We start from the raw sequence: 24,238 nt of genomic DNA, 5'->3' as shown, positions 1-24,238 counted from the left end.
TTAGGTGAATAAATGGCTATTTTTAAAGGGAATAAATGTGGAACTCTCTGTCTTTTCCTGGAAAGCTGGGTGGGGAAATTCCTTTCAGATCCCCAGCCTTGGGACTTTCAGCAGGAGACAGAGAATTGCCCTATCACGTGCTCAGTTTCGCTTTTGAGTTTCGCAATATTCCTGTTTATTTCCAAAGGTCAAATAAACCTCCGGTATATTTTTATTTATTTATTTATTTTAAAAAAAAGCTTCATTTTCTTGTTGCAAAATAGCCCCATCTACTGGCTTTAAAGAGGGAATTTGAAAAAAAAAATTTTTTTTTAAAGAAAATATCCTTTCATTTGGGAACCCCTCCCAATTCTTGAGCCCCAAGCTGGTTCTCAATTTACGACCAGAATTGGGAGCAGAGTTTTCATTGCTAAGCAAAGCAGCTGTTAAGCAGGTCGTGGCCAATTTTACTTCTGTTTTTCACTTTGTTGGCGATGATCGCAAAGGATTCGAGTCCCACCAGGCTCAAGGTCGACTCAGCCTTCCATCCTTCCCAGGTAGGTAAAATGAGGACCCAGATTGTTGGGGGCAATTAAGCTGACATTGTAATAATGCCGCTTGGGGTGTGTGTGCGAAAGCCCTAATAAGCAGGCATATACATAGAATTGAAGGCTGTCGCTAAGCACATTTGATTTGCGCTTCTTAGATTGTAAGCCGCCCTGAGTCTTCGGAGAAAGGGCGGGATATAAATGGGATTAAAAAATAAAAATAAATAAATAAATCATCACGTCATCCCGGCGACACTTCAACCATCATAAACGCAAACAGCCGCTGCAAAAACAACAACAAAAAAAAAACTTTATAAAGCCGGGACACTCGTAAAAGTGACCCATTTTACAACCATCATGACTTTCAATGAGCAGGCATTGTTACGGTCTCTTAAGTCGAGGACCGATTCACCCCAGGCCGCCCAAGGCTGTGAATCCGTCTCTGTTTACGACGGGGGGGAGGAGGGAGGAGGAAGGAGGACGCAGAATGGGGGCTCCCATCTCCGGACAGAAAGAACAGAGGTTTTTTAAGCAAAGCCTTTTATTGATATCAACACTTTCCCCCACCCCGGCTGTCCCGACTCCAGTCCTAACCCCGAAGAGTAATTCTGTTCCCTAACCCAAGTTAAAAACCAAAGCGCTTCCCCCAAAAAAGGAGAAATGGAAATAAAGCAACCAAATAACAAATGTTTTGACTGATTTGCTTGGAGGGGGGGGGGGAACGAATTCTACCTTTTTTGCTGCAGTTGTTGTTAAAAAGTCGGCATCACAGGAGTGAGGAGAGAGGAGAGGACCAGAAGGAAATGGGGGGGGGGGGAATGGAGGTGCTTCGATAGGAAGGTTGCTCAAGCAGGAAAAGCCAAGCTCATTGGGAAGCAGTTGCCCCAGGAGTGGGGGGGGGGAGAAAGGGGGGCGTTACAAACAGCAGCACACATTGGGGAGGGTGAAAATCCCAAGCTGGGGGACACCCCCCCCCTCACACGAAGTCAGTTTGTGAAGAATTGCTAGAGATTTCAAAGGGGGGGGGAAATAAAATGAAATAAGGCTCCTACTCCTTTTTCGCATCTTCTCTTCATCTCCCATCTATTCCATTCCATTCCATCCCACTCCCTATCCTGTCCTCTATTGAATCCTATCCTTTCCCTCCCCAGTCCTTCCTGTCCCACTCTCCCTTTCCTTTCCTCCTCCCTCCCTCCCTTTCCCATTCTCCCTTTCCTTTCCCATTCTTTCCTTTCATCCTCCCTCCCTTTCCCATTCTCCCTTTCCTTTCGTCCTTCCTTCCTTCCCTTTCCCATTCTTTCCTTTCCTTTCATCCTTCCTCCCTTTCCCATTCTTTCCTTTCCTCCTTCCTCCCTTTCCTTTCCTCCTTCCTCCCTTTCCTTTTCCTTTCGTCCTTCCTCCCTTTCCCATTCTTTCCTTTCCTCCTTCCTCCCTTTCCTTTCCCATTCTTTCCTTTCCTCCTTCATCCCTTTCCTTTTCCTTTCGTCCTTCCTCCCTTTCCCATTCTTTCCTTTCCTCCTTCCTCCCTTTCCTTTCCCATTCTTTCCTTTCCTCCTTCATCCCTTTCCTTTTCCTTTCGTCCTTCCTCCCTTTCCCATTTCCTTTTGTCCTTCCTCCCTTTCCTTTCCCATTCTTTCGTCCTTCCTTCCTCCCTTTCCCATTCTTTCCTTTCCTCCTCCCTTAATCCACCCTTCCTCCCATTCTCCTCTTCCCCATTTCATCCCTTCCCACTCCCTCTCCTGTCCGATCCTATTCTACCCTCCCAAGCCCTTTCCTGGCTAAAGGACAGAAACTTAGAAGAATAGGCGACAGATTCCTCTCCCCCCTCCCCACCCAGCAGACACCTTTTTTCTCAAAGATGTTTCCTTCCTGCAGCTCCGTGGAAAATGCTCGCTCAACCCCAGCCTCCCCAAACCCACCCACCCACCCCCCACAAAAACCTGGAAAGGGCCTTTCTGTCCAGAAAGCAGAAATAAAAAAAGGAGTAAGGCCCAAATCACAGCATCTGAGCAAGGCCAATGCGGAGCAGCATTAGCTGAGAGAGAGAGGGAGGAGGAGGAGGAGAAAAAGGAGGAAAAGAAGAAAAAGAAAGAGAAGAAAAAGGAGGAAAAGAAGAAAAAGGAGGAGGAGGAGGAAGAGGAGAGGGAGCCGAGTGCATTAGATTAAAAAATAAAATAAAAAAATGCTCTCCAATCTCTCCGGGGTTTGCGTGCGCTTCCACCCAGACCTCTCCTTGCTGGCCAGATAATCCCCAAATCCCAATTCGGGCTGACAAACCGCCCGCTCTGCATCCCAAGCAGGGAAAAATCTAATCCCAGGGACCCCTAAATGCAGTGGGGCAGCGTTAAGGCGCCTCTCTTCCCCCCCCCCCCGTGAAGCCCAGAGCTGACTGCACAGAATGGGCGGGGTGGGGGGGCCTTCCTTGCTCCTGGCGTCCTTGGGCTATGTTCCCTTTTTTAAAACTTATTTTTTTATTAAAAAAAGAGCCAAAGAACGAAGCACAAAGTGGGGGGGGGGAAAGATTCAAGTCACAGGTTTACTGCGGTGCAAAAACTGCTCGGATCCACAGGGAAGGAGGGGGGGGGAAGTAAAAAAAAAAAAGAGAGGCTTCCGTCTGAAGCTGTGCGACGCCTTCCTGTTCCCCCCACCCCACCCCACCCCATCGCCCTCCCCACCCCCAGACTGGCTGCACAGGGGGAGGCGGGGGGGGGGGGGAAGAGGAAGAGAACAGGACTAAAACTTTTGCAGGACAGAAGCGATCCAGAGACGTCTACCCACCCACCCACCCAAACACCCACCCAACCCTTACAAAAATAGAAACTCTCCATTCCGTTTGTTCCTCCCGCTTGCAAAAAAAAAAAAGGACCCCCCCCCATCCCGTTTTCCTTCAGAAAGGGCCAAAAAGCTTTACGGGTGCGCCCGGAACACGCACCCAGGGGTTGCACACGCACGCGCGCACGCACACTCATCATGTCCAGTTCCCCTAGGCGGGAAGAGGGGGGGGGAAGGGAAATCAAGGGACCAAAAAATAAAATATCGTGTAGGAAAAAAAAAAGCTCTACCCATGTCAAATGAAAGAGAAATTCTCAAAGCTAAGAGCCACCTCGGTGCTACACACACACACACACACACCCCCGCTTCTCTCTCTCTCTTTTTTCCCCCCAAACGAGAGAGACCCTCGCCCAGCCTGGCTTTCGGCAGGTTAACGCTCCATCCCGGGATACCAGAGACTGGAAACCGGGCTGGTGCAACGGGGCACGTCTGAGCGGCCTCTCCTTGCAAGAAGACCCAGCTAAATTCCAACCGGAAAAAGGCCGTGAAGCCGTTCCCCACCACTGCAGTCCGGCGGGGTCCCCGTCCGCCTCCGGCCAGGTCGCCGCTTGGTGGAACTGGGTTTAAGACATCCGGGTTTGTTTCTCTTCGTTGGGTCCCGCTGATCTCTGCGGCCACAATGAGGAGGAGGAGGAGGAGGGGGAAGGAGGGAGCTTAGTTCTTCCGAGATCCGTTTTCCATTTTATTTGGGGGGGCGGGGTGGGTGGGAAAAAGGAAAATAAAATCCGTTTGGGCCAGGCAGCAAGGCTCGTTTCAATGAGAAGCGGAAGAAGGCAGTTCTAGCTTTTGAAGACGGCGTCTGCGCAGTTCCGCGGCATTGGGCTCCTCCGGGGAGGAGGGGTCCTCGTCGTGGCTGGGGGGCTGCGTTGGGCCCTCTGCTTTGTCTGGAGAGGTATCTGGAAACCCCCAAAGAAAGAACGGTTAACCGGATTGGGGGGGGATGTTTGGAAATGGCTGCCACAGAGGTGGTTAAAGTGCCCGATTTCTGCCCCCTTTTTTCCTAGCTTGGCTGCCTTTGTTCAAATTTTATTTTTTTTAATTTTTATTTTAATTCCATTTATATCCCGCCCTTCTCCGAAGACTCAGGGCGGCTTACAAGCTTAACAGTAGCCTTCATTCTATGTATATGCCTGCTTATTAGGGCTTTCACACACCCCCCCAAGCGGCATTATTACAAAGTCAGCTTATTGCCCCCAACAATCTGGGTCCTCATTTTACCTACCTGGGAAGGATGGAAGGCTGAGTCAACCTTGAGCCTGGTGGGACTCGAACCTGCACTAATTTTATTTTATTTTATTTTATTTTAATCCCATTTATATCCCGCCCTTCTCCGAAGACTCAGGGCGGCTTACAAGCTTAGCAGTAGCCTTCCTTCTATGTATATGCCTGCTTATTAGGGTTTTCACACACACACCAAGCGGCATTATTACAAAGTCAGCTTAATTGCCCCCAACAATCTGGGTCCTCATTTTACCTACCTCGGAAGGATGGAAGGCTGAGTCAACCTTGAGCCTGGTGGGACTCGAACCTGCACTAATTGCAGGCAGCTGGTGTTACTTGAGGAGGCATTAGCCCACTGCTCCACTAAGGCTTTACCTTTGGTGCCGAGGGAAGTCCTTGACTTACGACCGCAGCCGCAGTCCCTAAGGGCCGTGGTGGCTAAGTGAGTCACCAAGGCACCAGATCTGATTTTACAACCGTTTTTACTGTGGTTGTTCACTCAATCTGGTTTCTCCCCCACCCCCCAACTGACTTTGCCGGTCAGGAGTCGGCTGGGAAGGTGGCAAATGACGATCAGGAGACACACAGAAACAGACACACACACACACACACACACACACACCGGGATGCTGCAACTGTCCTGAACGCAAGCTGGGATTCTGGACGTTGGGAGTCTAGACATCTTAAGGTTGCCAAGGTTGAGAAACGGTCTATGGTCTACAGGTAGTCCTCGACTTACAACCAATCCACTTAGTGACCCAAGTTACAATGGCATTGAAAAAAGCGGCCAATGACGGTTTTTCACACTTACGACCGTTGCAGCATCCCCCCCCCATGGTCATGTGATCAAAATTCAGATACTCGGCAACTAACTCTGCTTTATGACGGTCGCGGCATCCCGGGGTCGCGTGATCCCCTTTTGCGACCTTCTGACCAGCAAAATCAATGGGGAAGCCAGATTCACTTAACAACGATGTGACTCATTTAACAATTGCGGCCAGAAAGCTCATAAAATGGGAGAAAGCTTGCTGAACAAATGCCTCCCGTAGCAACGTAAATTTTGGGCTCCATTGTGGTCGTAAGTCGAGGACCGCCTCTACTGGGGGAGCAACGCTGGGGCCTCTGCTCCAGACCTTCCCTCTCCAACTCCGCCCCCCCCAACACACACACACACCTGCCTGAGCTCAGGCGCTGTTACCTGGTGAAGAGGTGCTGTCAGCTGGCTGGGAGGTGGAGGCGGTGGGTTCACTGGAATTCGACTCAGGGCTGGCCGGGGTCTCAGGGGGGGCCCTCGAAGTGGCAGAAGCGCTGGCGGGCATTGGGGGAGTTCGAGGCATCCTGTGCAAGAGAGAGACAGCAGCCCAGCAGGGAGGGGAGCTCTTTGTAAACTATCCAGGATCACACAAGTGTGGTGGGCAGAATAGGAATTTAGGGAGGGAGGGAGGGAGGGAGGGAGGGAGAGAGAGAGAGAGAGAGAAAGAGAGGAAAGAGAGGAAAGAAAGAAAGAAAGAAAGAAAGAAAGAAAGAAAGAAAGAAAGAAAGAAAGAAAGAAAGAAAGAAAAAGGAAGGAAGGAAGGAAGGAAGGAAGGAAGGAAGGAAGGAAGGAAGGAAGGAAGGAAGGAAGGAAGGAAGGAAGGAAAGGAGAGGTAGAAAGAGAGTAGGAAAGGAGAAAAAGAAAGAAAGAAAAAGGAAGGAAGGAAGGAAGGAAGGAAGGAAGGAAGGAAGGAAGGAAGGAAGGAAGAGGATGGAAAGGAGAGAGAGAGAGAGAGAGAGAGAGAAAGAAAGAAAGAAAGGAAGGAAGGAAGGAAGGAAGGAAGGAAGGAAGGAAGGAAGGAAAGAAAGAAAGAAAGAAAGAAAGAAAGAAAGAAAGAAGGAAGGAAGAGGATGGAAAGGAGAGAGAGAGGAGAGAAAGAAAGAAAGAAAGAAAGAAAGAAAGAAAGAAAGAAAGAAAGAAAGAAAGAAAGAAAGAAAGAAAGAAAGATGGGGAGGAGAGAGGAAGGGAGCGGAGGGGGGGAGGAGGAGCAGGCACTCACCCAATCGTTGCCAGCACAGTCAGATACTGGTTGATCTGCAGCATGGCCGCGTCGAGAAGAGTGTGGATGTTCTGGAGACACTGCAGCCGGGCTTCCAAGTGTTGCCGTTCGTGGCCCTCCATGGCCCGCAGCTCTTCCTCCGTCAGCCCTGCAAATCCCGAGGGGGGGACCGGCATCGGAGGGAAGCCTGAAGCGGGGAGAGGAGGGGGTCATGGAAGAGGAGGGCTCACCCCCAAAAGAACCAGCCCCCCCCCCAGTCCCCAGCAGGGCAGCAAAAGCAGGCCGTCAGCAGCCGCCAAAGTCATAATCCATCCCCGGAAAACGACCGCCGATCTGCCCGCCCTTTGTAGGAAGCCACGCCCAGGAACCCCGGAACGTACCAAAGAGAGGGGGGAACGGCATCCCCATCCACGGGGGAGGAAAGGGGAAACCCGGCACGGTCCCTGCGGAGGCTGAAGCGTCCGACGTGCTGGCCGAATCCCCGCTGGGCCTGGTGGTGCCTGCTGAGGAAAGAGCAGCCCAGTTAAGGACCCTCCCGCGAGGGCTCACCAGCGGAACAGCCGCCTGCGCGGTGTCTCACCTGCCGCCGGGGCTCCTGGCGGGGAAGACGCAGCCGCCGAGGCACCGTCGGTATTATTGGGGGGCTGGACGCCCGGCACTGGAGGGAAGGGAGCCACGGGTGGCCACAGAGGGAACATCCCAGGAGGAAACGGAGGCAGGAGGCCTGGGGGAACTAAAGACAGAAAAAGAGGGTCAGCAGCGTGGCTTCTGAGAGTTCTAGTCCCACCTTAGGCACGAAAGGCAGCTGGGTGACTCTGGGCCAATCACCAGGAGACAGAGAGTTCTAGTCCCGCCTTAGGCACGAAAGGCAGCTGGGTGACTCTGGGCCAATCACCAGGAGACAGAGAGTTCTAGTCCCGCCTTAGGCACGAAAGGCAGCTGGGTGACTCTGGGCCAATCACCAGGAGACAGAGAGTTCTAGTCCCGCCTTGGGCACGAAAGGCAGCTGGGTGACTCTGGGCCAATCACCAGGAGACAGAGAGTTCTAGTCCCGCCTTAGGCGCGAAAGGCAGCTGGGTGACTCTGGGCCAATCACCAGGAGACAAGAGAGTTCTAGTCCCGCCTTAGGCATAAAAGGCAGCTGGGTGACTCTGGGCCAATCACCAGGAGACAAGAGAGTTCTAGTCCCGCCTTAGGCACGAAAGGCAGCTGGGTGACTCTGGGCCAATCACCAGGAGACAAGAGAGTTCTAGTCCCGCCTTAGGCACGAAAGGCAGCTGGGTGACTCTGGGCCAATCACCAGGAGACAGAGAGTTCTAGTCCCGCCTTAGGCACGAAAGGCAGCTGGGTGACTCTGGGCCAATCACCAGGAGACAGAGAGTTCTAGTCCCGCCTTGGGCACGAAAGGCAGCTGGGTGACTCTGGGCCAATCACCAGGAGACAGAGAGTTCTAGTCCCGCCTTAGGCGCGAAAGGCAGCTGGGTGACTCTGGGCCAATCACCAGGAGACAAGAGAGTTCTAGTCCCGCCTTAGGCATAAAAGGCAGCTGGGTGACTCTGGGCCAATCACCAGGAGACAAGAGAGTTCTAGTCCCGCCTTAGGCACGAAAGGCAGCTGGGTGACTCTGGGCCAATCACCAGGAGACAAGAGAGTTCTAGTCCCGCCTTAGGCATAAAAGGCAGCTGGGTGACTCTGGGCCAATCACCAGGAGTCAAGAGAGTTCTGCTTCCACATTAGGCATGAAAGCCAACTAGGGTTGCAGCACACAAAAGTGGACTCACAGTTGGGCGGCTGAGGCATCAGTGGGGCCTGATGGGGGGGCGGATGCTGCCCTCCTTCTGGCTGCTCGGGGGGCGGCTGCGACTGGGCGGGCAGGGAGGCGCGCAGGACGTCCATCCGGCAGGTGGGGCAGGTCTGCTGGCGCTGAAACCAGGATCGGAGGCAGCTGAAGAAGATGAGAACCCTTTGCAGTTCCAGTGGGTGAATTCGAACTCTCTTCCGGGTCATTTCCTCTGTTTTTCTCTCTCTCCTTCTTTCTCCTTTTCTCTCCTCTTTCCTTCTCTCTCTCCCTCTGCGCCCCCCCCCTCTCTCTCACACACACACACTGTGCAGGTTGCCCTGGGGTTAGCACCACACAGCGTTAAGCAAGCATACACAAAGGAGAAATAAAAACTGGGCATTCCAGCTTTGACTGAAAGGTGGGCTTGCCCTCTTACCAAAAGTGGCAAGAGCCCCGTTAAGAGCAGCCACAATTTGTTCCAAAGGAGCCAACTTTAAATCTTGGGGATGGAGTTGCTCCATTTAGAACTAACCCTCATTTAAAGGGGGGGGGAAATCAAAGGTCTGCAGTATTTATTATAAACACGTATCTGTCCTGCCGCCGTCCAAAAAGACTCTGAAGGGAAAAAGGGAAACCTCCATGGTCCAGCAAGGATGATCAGCAGCAGCCCATGAAAGGAAAGAAAGAAAGAAAGAAAGAAAGAAAGAAAGAAAGAAAGAAAGAAAGAAAGAAAGAAAGAAAGAAAGAAAGAAAGAAAGAAAGAAAGAAAGAAAGAAAGAAAGAAAGAAAGAAAGAAAGAAAGAAAGAGGGACGGGGGAGAGAGAGAGAGAAAGAGAGAGAGAGAGAGAGAGAGAGAGAGAGAGAGAGAGAGAGAGAGAGAGAGAGAGAAGAAAGAAAGAAAGAAAGAAACCAGCCAGTCAGCCAACCACCAACCAGCCAAGGCAGGCTGCATCCTGCAGACAAGCAGCTTTCAAGTCCACCCAGATCCACTGGAGCTTTTTATTTAAAAAAACTACACCACCACTTTCCCCCACCTGGTATGGAATATGTGATTGCAAGGCAGGCGTTTCGCACCCGTCACCATCTCCTCCCGGCAGATGATGCAAACATTGTCCATGGCCTGCAGCTCTTCCGGGGTGGCATCGGGGTACCTGAAGAGAATAAGGTCAGATGCCTAAGTTCCTTCTTAGACAACCATTTGTCTGAAATGCTATAGGGTTAGGGTTTCCTGCCTGAGCAGGGGGTTGAACTAGAGCTGGTCCCTGGTGCCCAAAAGGTTGGGGGCCTCTGGACTAGATGACCGGCAAGGTCCCCTCCAATTACTATTAAGTCAACTGAACACTCAAATTGACTGGCACTCATGGTTGACACGGGCTGCTGCCAGCATCCTAGGTATCAACCAGGTATCTCCTTAAAATGTAAGATGTTCCGAGTAGAGCAGGTTTTTTTGTAGCTTTGCTGGAGCTATTGCAGGAAGCTGCAATTTCTTGATGTGTTTTGCAAAGTTTTTGGACATGGTTCCCAGTGCCCTGATGACAATGGGTATCATTGTTACATGTTTCATTCATAATTGCACAGTTTCGATGGCCAGGTCGCGGTCTTTCGTAATTTTTCCCCAGTTCTTTTTCTTCGACTCTGGCATCTCCTGGTACAGTGATATCAATCAACTGTACGCTTCGGTTCTCGACGACTGCGATATCTGGCGTGTTGTGTTCCAAATGGCGATCTGTCTGTATTCAGAAGTCCGACAAGATCTTCACCCTCTCATTCTCGACAACTTTTTCCACCCTATGTTCCCACGACTTTTCGGACACAGGCAAGTTGTGTTTTTTACACAATGCCCAGTGGATTAGTTTAGCAACACGGTCATGTCTAGCTTTGTAATCAATTTGAGTGATTTTGCTGCACTCACATATTAAATGTAAAACAGTTTCAACTTTGTCGTTGCAAAGTCGGCAATTTGGATTGACAGTAGATTTTTGTATCTTCGCTTTCATGGCATTAGTTTGTAGTGCTTGTTCTTGAGCAGCCAGTATTAAGCTGTTTCTTTCTTATTATTATTCCTATTGTTATTATTATCATCATTATTATCATTATTATTAATTATCCAGTATGCCTAGAACAGAAAGGCCGCTGGGAATTTTGTTCTGCTCAGCTCTTTGTGACTTTACAACCTTTCCTTGGCAATGACACAGAGGTCTTGCTGCCTATATATTTAAGCCCTGAGGCTGTTAATGCATAATGAGGGACTTTCAACTAGGAAACAGATTAGGGCCCTTCAGATTAGGGCACAGCAACTACTCACAGTGTGTTCATGTTGCGGATCGCCCGGCGAGACATGATTGCATCCGTGACTGCCTTTTTGAACTGCCTAGAATGGAGACAGCCACAGCCAAGTAAGTCTTTGGGGGCGAACAGGCAGACAAACTTGGGGGGGGGCAGGGGGAGAGGGGAAGGGGGAAGAGAGCTGGAAAGACCCTTCACCTGCAGACAGGTGCAGAACTGCAGGTGTGCATCCTCCCAATTTTCCTGCCCCGCACTCACCTCATTGCCAGGTACATGGGCCGGATGGCGAAAAGCGGGAAGGTGTGTACTTTGATCATAATCGTCATAAAGGCCATGTAGAGGAGGACCTTGATGAAACCTGAGGAGGAGGAGGAGGAGGAAGAGGATGCTAATTCAATTATTACTTCCAGGTCATTACCCAAAGGACCCTTACAGTCAAGGCAGAATACAGGTAGTCCTCCACTTACGACCACAACCGTGCCTACAATTTCCATCGCCAAGCGAGGCGGACCCTAAATGAGTTTGTGCCTCATTTCGCAACCTTTCTGCTGCAGTTGTTAAGTGGACCACGGCAGTCATTCAGTGAATCGTGTGGTTGCTCAATGAATGTTAGAAAACAGGAAAACTGGCGTAGGTACCTGCCAGTGGCCAAGCGTCTGGATTTTGACTATGGGGACGCTGCAACGGTTGCGAAGCGTGAAAACGGGGCATAAGCCACCTTTTTCCAGCGCTGTTCTAACTTCAAATGGTCACTAAAAGGGATGGGTCTAAGTCAAGGACAACCTGTGTGCCTCAGCTGCCAACTTGCTTGGGACAGGCGAGCTGGATTTGGGGTTAGGGTTTTGTATTTCACCCCCGGATCTATTTACCGGTGAAGAGTTCTGTGTAGAGCATGAAGACGGCCTTGTTGTCCCAGGGATTTTCACTCTGCAGGTCGATGGAGTGCAGAAGGTACTTAATGAAGACGGTCAGCACCATCGTCATGAGAATGGCGTACTGTGGGGAGCCACGAGGAAAAGGCTTAAAATCCGAATTTAATAGAACAAGACACCTGTAGGGTTGGCTTCCTTCTAACGGCGAAGTTACAAGCCCGGTCCTGCTTTCGCTTTTGTAAGCCCAGTCACAGAGCTGTGTGGTGCAGTGGTCAGAACGCAGGACTGCAGGCTAGTTCAACTAATTCTGCCCACTGCCAGCAGTTCATTCCTGACCGGCTCAAGGTTGACTCAGCCTTCCGTCCTTCTGACGTCAGTAAAAATAAGGACCTGGATAGTTGGTGGCGATATGCTGACTCTGTAAACCACTAGAAAGGTCAGTGCCCTCCTAACCATACCCAAGAACTCCAGGTTTGTTGGCGGTGTCCATTTTGCTCTATGAGTCCATGGTGACCTAACCCTAACCCTAAGTGGAATTTTCTTCCAATGGGATTTTCCCATGTATTTTATCAGGAAACATAGATAGGGCAGCCTAGAAAAGTCAGTGCCCTCCTAACCATACCCAAGCACTCTGAGTTTGTTGGCGATGTCCATTTTGCTGTATGAGTTCATGGTGATGTAACCCTAAATCCTAGCCCATCTTCTTTCTGACAGATGTTCAGATTTTTAAGACAGTCTTCTGTTCCAGGCTGAACATACCCAAGAGGTCAACCCCTGTTCCTAAGTCTCTCCTTCTGCATCCCTCTTCATGACAGTTTGTCAACATCCTTCCTAAAACGCAGAGGCTCAAAACCAAATGAAATATTCTAACCAACTCAGAGAACATCAAGGGGAAGGCTGGTTTTACGCACCCACTGTTATTGCCTAGAATTGCATTTGCCTTTTCTGCAGCTGCAACACGTTCACCTAGTCATCCAACCAAGACACTCAGGGTTTTTTTAGATCCTGAGATCCTGAGACTGCTATACAGTAGGTCCTTTTTTTTTGGTCCATCCTCTGTTAAGTCAGGTAAGACAAAGATTGGATGAGCAACGCAGGAAGAATCTGGAGTGGCTGTGTTTCTTAAGGCAGTTGCCATGGGCCCATTTCCATGTAATCACAAAGTTATCTACTCACCTCAAAGCCAAAGACCAGTTGGACAGAAGCTCCCCGGGTCAGGATGCTGTGGTAGGCGTGGCTGACAAACAGGAAATCTAAGATGGCCAAAAGCACCATAAGAGCTAGGAAAGAAGGGACACCATTTTGTCACTAGGGAAGCCGAAAGGAGTAGGGAAAATACACAATACACTTGAGGTTCACAATAACCTAGGTCAGGGGTCCCCAACCTCCGGTCCGTGGGCCACAGCATGCCAGCAACCGGTCCGCACAAACAAGCAAAGCCCCATCCGCGGGATGCAGCCAGCAGAGAAAAGCACGCACCCTCCAGTCCACGGAAAAACCTCTCTCCACGTAACCGGTCCCTGGTGCCCAAAAGGTTGGGGACCTCTGACCTAGGTGACCGCTGCAAAGTTCTCCGATTCATCCACTTATTACATTTATTTCATGCCTTTCCTTCAGGAACTCCTCTCCTGATCCTAAAAGAAAACTACAGCTGATCCTCGACTTACAACGGGGTCACTTAGCAACCGTTTGAAGCTAGGACGGATCCTGCAAAAGCTGCTTGCAACCTGAATTCAAAGTTGCGACGGTCACACCCACAATCCAGGGTCAACGTGATCGCATTGGGCTCATTCGGCAACCAGTTCCGCTTTACAGTTGTTTGCAGCATCCCGTAGCCATGTGACCACAATTTTTGCTTCCCCCCCCCCCCCCCGATTTCCAGTATTTGTCTTTGGCAAAAAACTGGACTCCCTTTAATGGCCTAAGTGTTCATTTAATGACCATCACAAAAATGTCGTAAAATCTGGTCCAGTCAGGTAGTGACCTGCTTAAGAATGATAATTGTTAATTATCAATTATGGACGTATGTCAAGGACTCCCTGTAACAGATAACACACCAGGAGGGGAAGAAAAAAAAACGGAGGTGCAGGAGGTCCCTAACAACTTCGTAAACTGCCCAAAGCAGATCATTCTGTTTTCTTTGATTACGCTCATAAAAGTGGCTAGGTTTGGAAGCACCACGTAATAATAATAATAATAATAAAAAAGGAAAGAAGTGACTGTCAAGGACATCTTGAGGCCTTGAATGCCAAAAACCAAGAAAGATAAATTTCGCCACCCACAATTAGCCCTCTGGAACATCTGCCTTATTTACAGTTACACTTCAAACAGCTGTTGGGATCTCCGTTTATGGTCACTTGACCTTATCTGACCTTGGGGGGGAAAAAAACCCAGAGCAGACAAGAATGGCTCCGTCACTCAGTCAGCTACAAGTATTTTTAACAAGGCAATTGGCACAGCAGCCACTCAGCTGAGAAAGACATGAAAGGGCTGCTTAGACCCAAACTTTAACAAAGTAATAGTTGAAAGGGACTTGCGAGGTCTTCTAGTCCAGCCCCCTGCTCAAGCAGGAGACCTGGCCTAGACCATTTCTGACAAATGGTTGTCCAGTCTCTTCTTAAAAACTCCCAGTGTTGGAGCATTCACCACTTCTGGAGGCAGGTTGTTCCACTGGTTAATTGTTTTCACTGTCAGGAAGTTTCTCCTTAGCTGCAAGTTGCTTCTCTCCTGGATTAGTTTCCATCCTTTGCTTCTTGTCCTGCCTTCGGGCGCTTTGGAGAAGAGCTTGACTCCCTCTTCTTTGGGGCAGCCCCTGAGATACTGGAAGGCTGCTATCATGTCCCCCCCCCTCGTCCTTCTCTTCATTAAACTAGACATACCCAATTCCAGCAAGTGTTCCTTGTATGTTTTAGAAATTGAGTCAATAAAATAAATAAACAAGGACTTACAGACAATGCGGAAATGGAAGAGCCAAGATATGTTGGGACTTCTCTCCATCTAGAATGGAAAAATAGCAAGTTTAAGGAGCTGGGGAATTCTGGGAATTGAAGTCCACAGCTCTTCAAGAGGCCTAGGACTAGGTTTGAGAAACACGGCTTTTAACACTTCAAGCAGAAAAACCTATTTTACTTTGACCTGGTGATTACAGTCTCACGTTCGCGCCCACAAAAACTCGGGATCACACTCACAAAGTCCACCCGGTCTTCAGCCAGCCAATGGAAGCACTTGAGGAAGAGGAGGAGGGTGAAGAGGGCCACAAAACGAGGACTGAAGTCGTCCCTGAAGACGGTAAAGGCGAGGCAGGTCTCGGTCACGGCATACCACGAGCGTTCGAGCAGATGCTGGAGGTGAAAAGATGGATTTAACAAGGCAATGCTAAGCCCAAACAGATCCTGAAGTTGAAACTCACAATACTTTGGCCACCTCATGAGAAGGAAGGACTCACTGGAGAAGAGCCTCATGCTGGGAAAGGTTGAGGGCAAGAGAAGAAGGGGACGACAGAGAAGGAGGTGGCTGGATGGAGTCACTGAAGCAGTAGGCGTGAGCCTAAAGGGACTCCAGAAGATGGTAGAGGACAGGAAGGCCTGGAGGAACGTGGTCCATGGGGTCACGATGGGTCGGACACGACTTCGCAACTAACAACAACAAAGCCCAAACACATATCACCCCCTGCTGGTTCCATTTCTCCAAATTTACATGCTTGGGGATGCACTGGGGGGGTTTTGCCCCCAAACTGGCGTCACCCAGAGGAGGTTAAGTTGCCAACTGTCAGAAATCCCAGCTGCTACGGCTGCAAGTTGTAAGCAATCCAGAGTCAACCTGGGCAGGAATTGGACAGTCATATAAATTTAATGAGGGATGCGGTGGCTCAGTGGGTTAGGACGCTGAGCTTGTCGATCAGAAGGTTGGCAGTTTGGCGGGTCGAATCCCGAGTGCCGCGTAGCAGAGTGAGCGCCTGTTACTCGTCCCAGCTTCTGCCAACCTAGCAGTTCGAAAGCAAGTAAAATGCAAGTAGAAAAATAGGGACCACTACGCTGGGAAGGTAACAGCGTTCCATGCGCCTTTGGCATCTAGTCATGCCAGCCACATGACCACGGAGACATCCTTGGACAAGCGCTGGCTCTTCGGCTTTGAAACGGAGATGAGCACCGGCCCCTAGAGTCGGAAACGACTAGCATGCATGTGCGGGGGAACCTTTACCTTTATAAATTTAATAAATAAATGAAAAATAAGTTAAGTTGTGGTTTTGGGAGCCCCAGTGCCTTTGTTGGTATCCATCTTGGGATAGGCTCCTCTGAAGGGTATCTCCTTCGGCTCCACGTTATTATTCTTTTTCATATGCAGAACTCAAGCAAGGTAGGATGCTCAAAAGGTCCAGGACTTGTCTGCCTATCCACGTGTCAGCAGGATAATTCCGGGGAGCAGAAACGAAGGAAATAAAACTTGGGGTTGGAGGATGGAAGATGGACCGAGCAAAAGAAAGATTTTTTAAAAAAAGATATACAATTTGGCCAAAAGCTGAAGGGGTGGGGGTGGGGGGAGAAATCTCTCATTGCAACCGTATAGCCAAGACAAACGGGCAAAGGCTTGGAAAACTTCCGATGCTCCGTTCTAAAACCTCACCTTTCCCTGGTCATGTGGCCTGGAGTGGAGCCTCTGCAGCCCGCCCCATGCTTCCCAGCACAAGAGGGACACCGCATGGGAGAGAAGAATTCCAGATGCCAATCTGGCAGGTTTTCCCCTCAAATTGTGACCCAAACTCTTTCCCACCGAAAGGATGGAGCCCAGGTAGCGCAGTGGTGAGAATGCAGCATTGGAGGCTGACTCTGCCCCACCGTCAGGAGTTCGATCCCGATCAGCTCGGAGTTGACTCAGCCTTCCATCCTTCCGAGGACCCAGATTGTTGGGGGCAATTTGCTGGCATTGTAAACCGCCCAGAGAGGGTCCTAAAGCTCTGTGAAGCGGACTATCAGCCTAAGTGCTGTTGCTAAGTGCTATAACAATGTGCCAGATCTGCTTATTGTGTGGCTCAAAATGCTGGACTATACTGGCCAGCAGCTGGGTCAAATAGGATTCTTCTTCTACCCCTAAATATCTATTATAATCTCCTCTCCTTCCACACCCAGCCTCCCTTACAAGGTTTGTGTATGAATCTGTTTTTTTTTAACCGCTGCTGTAAATTTGAACATGAACCCGTTTCAATGGCTATGCTTTTTTGTCTTTCCTCTCAATTCTCCTTCCAGGTGTCTTTTGAGAAGGGAAGTGAAACCTGAATTGGTTAACAGCTTAAAAAAAACGATCTGGACAAAGGAAGCGACAAGCGACAAGCCACATGCTGAAGCAGTGACACACACACACACACACACACCCCCTGTTTTTCTACAATTAAAAGTAGTCTCTTTGTCATTCGGCTCCGAAGTGAACCAATGAACTTTAAAAACTGGTCACCGAGAGATCCTGAACGCAGGCAGTCTTCGACTGACGACGACAATTCAGCCCAAACTGTTTTGCAAAGGAGAGCAAAGTTGGCTAAAGCCGTTTTTGAACATCTCCTCTCGTCGAGACTAACCCTTCCAATGCTCCAGCAAAGACTCACCTCCATTTCTGCCGCTCGGAGTTGTCCGAAAAACACTTTGCCCATGAATTTGCCTAGTAGGAACACCAAGACAAAAGCCTGAATGTAGAGCACCTGGCATGGGTAAGAGAGCAAAAGGAAAAAAAAGTGGTTTAGATAACCATCCGTAGAGGGAAACAGCTTTTGCAGGGAACACTGTACGGTTAACAAAAAAAAAAGTTCCTTTCTCTAGTTGGTGAGATGATACTTCTAACAGGATATAATTTTATTTTTAGTTCTTATCCCGCTTTTATTATTTTCCCAAGTGACTGAAGGTGGCACACATGTCCGACATTTGTTCTTCCTCTTCAGTTTCCCCACGACAACCCTGTGAGGTGGGTGGGACTGATCTAAATTCGTTCTATTAGTTTTGCATGGTCTAAAGCAGGACTAGAACTCACTGTCTCCTGGTGACTGGCCCAAACTCACCTAGCCAGCTTTCATGCCTAAGGCGGGACTAGAATTTACCATCCCCTAGTGATTGGCCCAGAGTCACCCAGCTGGCTTTCAGGCTAAGGCAAGACTCGAACTCATCGTCTCCTGGTGATTGGCCCACAGTCATCCAGATGGCTTTCATGCCTAAGGTGGGACTAGAACTCACTGTCTCCCACTTTCTAGCCTGCTGCCTTAACTACTCAGCTGGCTCTCAAACTGGTTTAAAATTGGTCTACAATCCTGGGGAACATGAACTGCAATCCAGCAAATCCAGAGGGAACAAGGCTGCAGCAGATCACACGAAAGAGCAACCATTCCTTGCTTTCCCGCTTTCAGATCGGACATTCTAGAGCAGGGTTTCTCAACTTTGCTGGCTGTGGAATTCTGGGAGTTGAAGTCCATACATCTTCAAGCGGCCAGGGTTAAGAAATTCTGCTCTACGGCTTTAACCCAGCCCAACACCTTGGGAGCTGTGTTGGGCTATAGAAACGTGTTAGTAATAGCAACAGCAGACTTATATACTGCTTCACGGTGCTTTACAGCCCTCTCCTAAGCGGTTTGCAGAGTCAGCCTCTGGCCCCCAACGATCTGGGTCCACGGTTTACCGACCTCAGAAGGATGGAAGGCGGAGTCAATCTTGAGCTGGTCAAGATCAAACCTCTGGGAGTGACCAATGAATTAGCCTGTATTCTAACCACGGGAGAGAGGGAAGGAGGGAGGAAGGGAAGGGGAGGGGAGGGGAGGGGAGGAAGGGCAATAGCACTTAGACTTATATACTGCTAAACGGTGCTTTACAGCCCTCTCTAAGCGGTTTGCAGAGTCGGCATATTTGCCCCCAACAATCTGGATCCTCATTTTACCAACCTCGGAAGGATGGAAGGCTGAGTCAACCTTGAGCTGGTAAGACTAGAACTGCCAAACTGCTGGCAGGGGGCATTCAGCAGAATGTAGCCTGCATTCTAACCAGTGTGCCACCACGGCTCTTTAAGTTAGTTAGTTGGGTGAAAGAAAATAAATAAAAAATACAAATGTAAAGAAAGAAAGAATCAGACTTTCAAACTGGCTAGAACCGACGACTCCACTGGCTACACTGACTAGTATTTATTTTATTTATTTTATTTGCGGTCACAGACCCAAGTACAAGTGCAACAGAAGAAAAACACGGGGAAAGTAAAATCATAGGACAATTGGGACACCAGAAGCCTTGGCTGAAGGGAATTACAATGTTCTCCTCTCACAGTTACAGCTCTTATACATTGACTAGTAATCTTGGCTTCGGATTCGTCGCACGTGCAAAGGGCAAGGAAGTGTGGGAAAGGTAAAGGTAAAGGTAAAGGTTCCCCCGCACATGCGTGCTAGTCGTTTCCGACTCTAGGGGCCGGTGCTCATCTCCGTTTCAAAGCCGAAGAGCCAGCGCTTGTCCGAGGACGTCTCCGTGGTCATGTGGCCGGCATGACTGGACGCCAAAGGCGCACGGAACGCTGTTACCTTCCCACCGGAGTGGTCCCTGTTTTTCTCCTTGCATTTTTACGTGCTTTCGAACTGCTAGGTTGGCAGAAGCTGGGATGAGTAACAGGCGCACACTCTGCTACGCGGCACTCGGGATTCGACCCGCCAAACTGCCAACCTTCTGATCGACAAGCTCAGCATCCTAACCCACTGAGCCACCGCGTCCCACAGTGTGGGAAAGCCACACTTTAAAAAGCACTTTTTAAAGCTAGCCCCGGGGGCGCCGACGGGGAAGGGGCAGAACTCACCGCCATGCTGGGACTTGACTTGGTAAGGTACACCACGGTGGGGTAGAACTGGTGCTTCAGGTAATAGGCGTGAGCTATCACGGCGGAGGTTAAGGCTAGGCTGGCAGCCATCATGATGGCGGTCCGGAACATGTCCCCAACGTCCGGCGCACTGCAAGAAAAGACAGGAGCCAAATGACGGACACGCCTGAATGGGCACTCACTTCAGAAAAAATAAAATAAAAACAGAGCTGGCTGCTGGATTTGCATAGCCACGTCTCAGTGCACCCAGGTTGCTATTCTCAACCTCTGACGGACGACGCCGTTACTGCACAAGCGTGCCTGGCTGGGACATTCACATGGCCCAGCGTTGCTCGCCTGTGCGAAATTGAGGGTCTGTCACGGCAAGCAAGCCCTAACTGTTTTGCCTCGTGTCCTATCAACCGCAGAGGTGGTAGAAGCCCTCAAAACATTTCTTCGGTGGCTATCACTGCCAGCCTGGAATTTACTAAAAAGGCAGCAACAATAAAAGCTGAATTCTGAGCAACAATTTGCAGCCTCTTTAACTGACAAGATTTATTCTACTTCCAGCAGCCGGAGGGAAAAATCCCTGAATCCTAAACCTTGCTTATAAAATTCAGTAAATATTACCTACATATTGCCAAAGTTTATCTTGAAAATTACAGAAATAGCCACGGGAGGAAACGCGACTGGCTCAAAACCCCGAAGCCTAAATCTTGCTCTTAACGGTATTACTTACATATTTCAAAGTTTATCTGAAAAGCTACCGAAACTTCAGTAAAGCAGGAATATCGTGTACGAATAGCAGCACAATTTTAAATGTTTAACTCAGTTCTCCCTAACACATAACACACACACACACAGACACAGATATAACAGATACAGTGGACTCACAGGTCTCTGCAGCAAGAGAAAAAAAGATTTGTGAGCTGAGTTGGCCCATGAACAAAAAGAAAAAAGATAAAATACTAGGTGCTCTTTGAGTCAAACCAGCAGAGAATGATGAGTTATAATGTGAAACAAAAAATAAAAATAAAAAAAAATCAAAGAGTTCACACTGCTGTAGGATGGGCAGGAAGAAGCAGTAATAGTATCTACGTGTGTTATTCTTGAAATAGACAAGCTTAATGCTGTGGAATGTGCTTGTGCTATACACATAGGACCCCTATAAATAAGCGTAACCAGTTTTATTTGGAGATTAAGGATCCTGTTACCATCCCTTCAATGTTCAACACGCAAAAAAGTAACTAGCACAGGCCATGACCATTGAATAAGACAATTTCAAAGCACAGAAAAAATAGTGAATAGCTCTTAGCAATGCTCTCTACATGGGGCTGCCCTTGAGGACCACTCGGAGGCTCCAACTGGTACAGAATGCAGCCGCGAGAGTTGTGTTGGGAGTCTCCCGATACTCCCATGTTACACCTCTACTCCGTGAGCTGCATTGGCTCCCAGTTGTCCTCCGGGTGAAATTCAATGGTAATGGTTTTCAAAGCCCTACATGGCATGGGTCCGGAGTACCTTAGGAATCACCTGCTGCCAGCGTCAAGCTCCCTCCGCCCAGTGCGCTCCCACAGAGAAGGCCTCCTAAGGGTGCCGCCGTTCGGAGAATGCCGTCTGGTGGCTCCCAGGGGGAGGGCGTTCTCTGTGGGCGCGCCGGACCTATGGAACCGTTTACCGGTTGAGCTCCGGATGGCTCCCGACCTTCGCTCCTTCCGACGCGACCTAAAAACCTATCTGTTTGAACAATCCGGTCTGGTCTGACGGGTTCTGTTTTAATTATTGCATAACTTATTTTCAATTTCTGTATTTGTACATTTTTGATATTTATGTCACTGTTCACCGCCCCGAGTCCTTGGGGAGAAGGGCGGTATACAAATCAAATCAAATCAATAAATAAAATAAATAAATAGCATTGACTTATATATCACTTTACAGTGCTTTCCAGCCCTGTCTAAGCGGTTCACAAAGTCAGCCTATGCCCGCCCCCACCAACAATCTGGGTCCTCATTTTACAGACCTCAGAAGACGGAAGGCTGAGTCAACCTTGGGCCGGTCAGGATCGAACTCCTGGCAGTGAGCTGAATTAGCCTGCAGTACAGGAAGCGCCTTTGAGCACTTAGTTTTAACATATATGTTGGTTTTTCCACTGTTAAAAAAAGCCACGCACTCGCCCAGCACCATCCAGAAATGATTAATACAGGTGGTCCTCGTCTTACAACAATCCGTTTAGTGATTGGTTGCAATGGCATTGAAGAAAGTGACACGGCTGATTTCCCCCTTACGACAGCCGCAGCATCCCCGTGGTTATGTGATCAAAATCTGGGCGCTTGGCAGCTGGCGTGTATTTACGACAGTTTGACTGTCCCAGGGTTATCATCATTTGTAACTTTTCCAGACGCCTTCTGAAAAGTAAACGGGGGAAGCTGGATTTACTTAACTGCAACGATCCACTTAACAACTGTGGCAAAAAGGTCACGAAATAGGTCAAAACTCACTTCACAATTGCCTTGCTGCAATTGGAAATTTGGGGCTCAATTGTCGTTCAAGTCTGTACGTTATCCGAAATATTTCTGCCCAACCTTTCTATATAACTCACTCCACAAGGCTTACTACGTACAAACCACTAACACATTCTGCTTATAGCAGCCACAGCTGGATCTTTGTCAGTATTGCCAAAACACAAGTCTCTAGGAAATGAGACTTCAGCCAAAACAGTACGCTGACTTGAAGGACAGAACACTTTTGTAGAGGAGAGAATTTTCACGTTTACCCTAAAAACTCAGATTACTATTGAGTGAGCAGGAGGGGAGAGAAAAAGAAAGGAATTCTCTTGAGAAAGGACAAAACAAGATTAGGCCAAAAAAAAAGCTTTGCAACATATGTCAAGTATTACTAAAGAACTTTTCTGTGCCTGCTTTCTCCGACACATAGTTTTGCACATATGCCCCTGTGTAACAATAAACCACGTAGGGAATGCAACTGAAGATAGAAAAGATCAGAGAAGGAAAACCTGCAGATGTAACACTGTAATATCTCAAATTGATAATGGCTATATGGTTATAGAAACACCCAGCTACAAAATTCTGTATTCTGTATGTATATGTCACTTTGCAGGAACACCGCAAGGAAGAGTCCATCAGAATTGGGAAACTAATACATTGAAATTAATAATATTTTAAAAGACCCCCGCCTAAACTGAAGAATGGGGGTATACCAGGTTGGCTGGCATTTCCTAGATGCAGAAATGGTACCTAGGAATGGGTGTGTACCTGACTGGCTGGCACTTCCTAGGTGTAGAAATGGTATCTAAGAATGGGGGCGTTCCTGGCTGGCTGGCACTTCCTAGGTGTAGAAATGGTACCTAAGAATGGGGGCCTACCTAGCTGGCTGGCACTTCCTAGTTGTAGAAATGGTACCTAAGAATGGGGGCGTTCCTGGCTGGCTGGCACTTCCTAGGTGTAGAAATGGTACCTAAGAATGGGGGTGTTCCTGGCTGGCTGGCACTTCCTAGGTGTAGAAATGGTACCTAAGAATGGGGGCCTACCTAGCTGGCTGGCACTTCCTAAGTATAGAAATGGTATCTAAGAATGGGGGCGTTCCTGGCTGGCTGGCACTTCCTAGGTGTAGAAATGGTACCTAAGAATGGGGGTGTTCCTGGCTGGCTGGAACTTCCTAGGTGTAGAAATGGTACCTAAGAATGGGGGTGTTCCTGGCTGGCTGGAACTTCCTATGTGTAGAAATGGTACCTAAGAATGGGGGCGTTCCTGGCTGGCTGGCACTTCCTAGGTGTAGAAATGGTATCTAAGAATGGGGGCCTACCTAGCTGGTTGGCACTTCCTAAGTATAGAAATGGTATCTAAGAATGGGGGCGTTCCTGGCTGGCTGGCACTTCCTAGGTGTAGAAATGGTACCTAAGAATGGGGATGTTCCTGGCTGGCTGGAACTTCCTAGGTGTAGAAATGGTACCTAAGAATGGGGGCCTTCCTGGCTGGCTGGCACTTCCTAGGTGTAGAAATGGTACCTAAGAATGGGGGTGGACCTAGCTGGCTGGCACTTTCTAACCGTGGGAATGGGTGCCTGGGAATGGAGGCCCCGCTGACCGGCTGGCACTTCCTAGCTGCAAAATAAAAAGGCTGCTCCTAACAGACATGGCTAAGGCTATTGCCCCCTCCCCCAATATTACCTCCCCCTATTATTAGCTCCTCATAGGTCTGGGGGATTCGTATTGGAGGGAGGGGAGACAGCTGAAACCTCGCCCCCCACAGCCATGACAGTCGCTGCGGAGGGTCCTCCGTCGCGGCCAGAGCCAGGCCCGCCTCCGCTTCCCGGCTCCCAAACCCGGCCAGTGGCTCACCCAGCCTCGGAAGACTCCGCGCCCCTCAGCCTCAACCACCAACTCTTCTCTTCTGCCCTACCCGGAAGTTCCGACGCTCAGAAGACACCTCACTTCCGCCCGGGACGTACCAAACGCGTACCAAAATTACCCCTTGGTAAAAAAAATTTTTTTTTCTCTTTCTCTCCCGCTTCTTCTCTCCCTCTTTCGATTATCCCGGAAGCGTCTCGAAAGGATGGTTGTTAACAACATCTTTTCGAATTTCTCCCGGGTCCTTTGCCTTCTCCTCGCCTTCTACCCACCCACCCCCCTTCTAGGGCTGGCTAATGGTACGGCCCATAGAGGCTCCCGAGATGTTGTCCTCCCAAGCTGGACAGGCAAAAGAGGGTCCCGTGGCTCCCGCTGATTGGTCCAAAGTCTGGCTTCTCCTCCAATGGGAAAATGGCTGCCGAGTTTGGGCCATTGGGACGGAATAACTGTTGCTAGGCGAGAAAAAGGAGGACTGGGAAAGTGGCGTGGAAGGCTGGGGTTCGGGGTTCGAATTC

The 24,238-nt window shown here is 49.3% G+C and overlaps 1 protein-coding gene across 3 annotated transcripts; it reads right to left on the bottom strand.

Moving 5' to 3' along the window:
* Positions 1 to 210: 210 nt before the first annotated feature.
* SYVN1 (synoviolin 1) lies at positions 211 to 23,802 on the bottom strand. 3 transcript variants are annotated; one of them, XR_014028156.1, is made up of 17 exons: positions 23,715 to 23,801; positions 19,358 to 19,508; positions 17,148 to 17,240; positions 14,740 to 14,892; positions 14,500 to 14,548; positions 12,728 to 12,831; positions 11,549 to 11,675; positions 10,938 to 11,037; positions 10,699 to 10,764; positions 9,428 to 9,544; positions 8,395 to 8,558; positions 7,194 to 7,346; positions 6,994 to 7,116; positions 6,614 to 6,800; positions 5,779 to 5,918; positions 3,861 to 4,255; positions 211 to 810 (listed from the first exon to the last, which is right to left on the bottom strand). XR_014028156.1 is itself a non-coding variant. In XM_081340994.1 (16 exons), exons 2-16 carry the CDS (start codon positions 19,487 to 19,489, stop codon positions 4,113 to 4,115), a joined length of 1,848 nt encoding a protein of 615 aa, XP_081197120.1. In that variant the 5' UTR covers positions 19,490 to 19,508; positions 23,715 to 23,802; the 3' UTR covers positions 4,029 to 4,112. The 3 variants fall into 3 exon arrangements, 2 of the variants coding, with proteins under 2 accessions (XP_081197120.1, XP_081197119.1); XM_081340994.1 differs by lacking the exon at positions 211 to 810 and having other exon boundaries at positions 4,029 to 4,255; positions 6,994 to 7,113; positions 23,715 to 23,802; XM_081340993.1 differs by lacking the exons at positions 211 to 810; positions 23,715 to 23,801 and adding an exon at positions 23,544 to 23,669 and having other exon boundaries at positions 4,029 to 4,255.
* Positions 23,803 to 24,238: the final 436 nt, after the last annotated feature.

Source organism: Vipera berus (assembly GCF_964194415.1).
Source record: "Vipera berus genome assembly, chromosome: 16".
NCBI lineage: Eukaryota > Metazoa > Chordata > Lepidosauria > Squamata > Viperidae > Vipera > Vipera berus.
This window is presented reverse-complemented; position numbering and strand designations above follow the sequence as displayed.

Excerpts from the sequence above, each read along its gene's own strand:
- SYVN1 (XM_081340993.1), bottom strand. The coding sequence starts at position 19,489 with ATGTTCCGGACCGCCATCATGATGGCTGCCAGCCTAGCCTTAACCTCC. Across the intron at positions 11,038-11,548 it reads CTACACAGAACTCTTCACCG|GTTTCATCAAGGTCCTCCTC; the intron begins GTAAATAGATCC and ends CCTCCTCCTCAG. Across the intron at positions 7,117-7,193 it reads GCCAGGAGCCCCGGCGGCAG|CAGGCACCACCAGGCCCAGC; the intron begins GTGAGACACCGC and ends CTCTTTCCTCAG.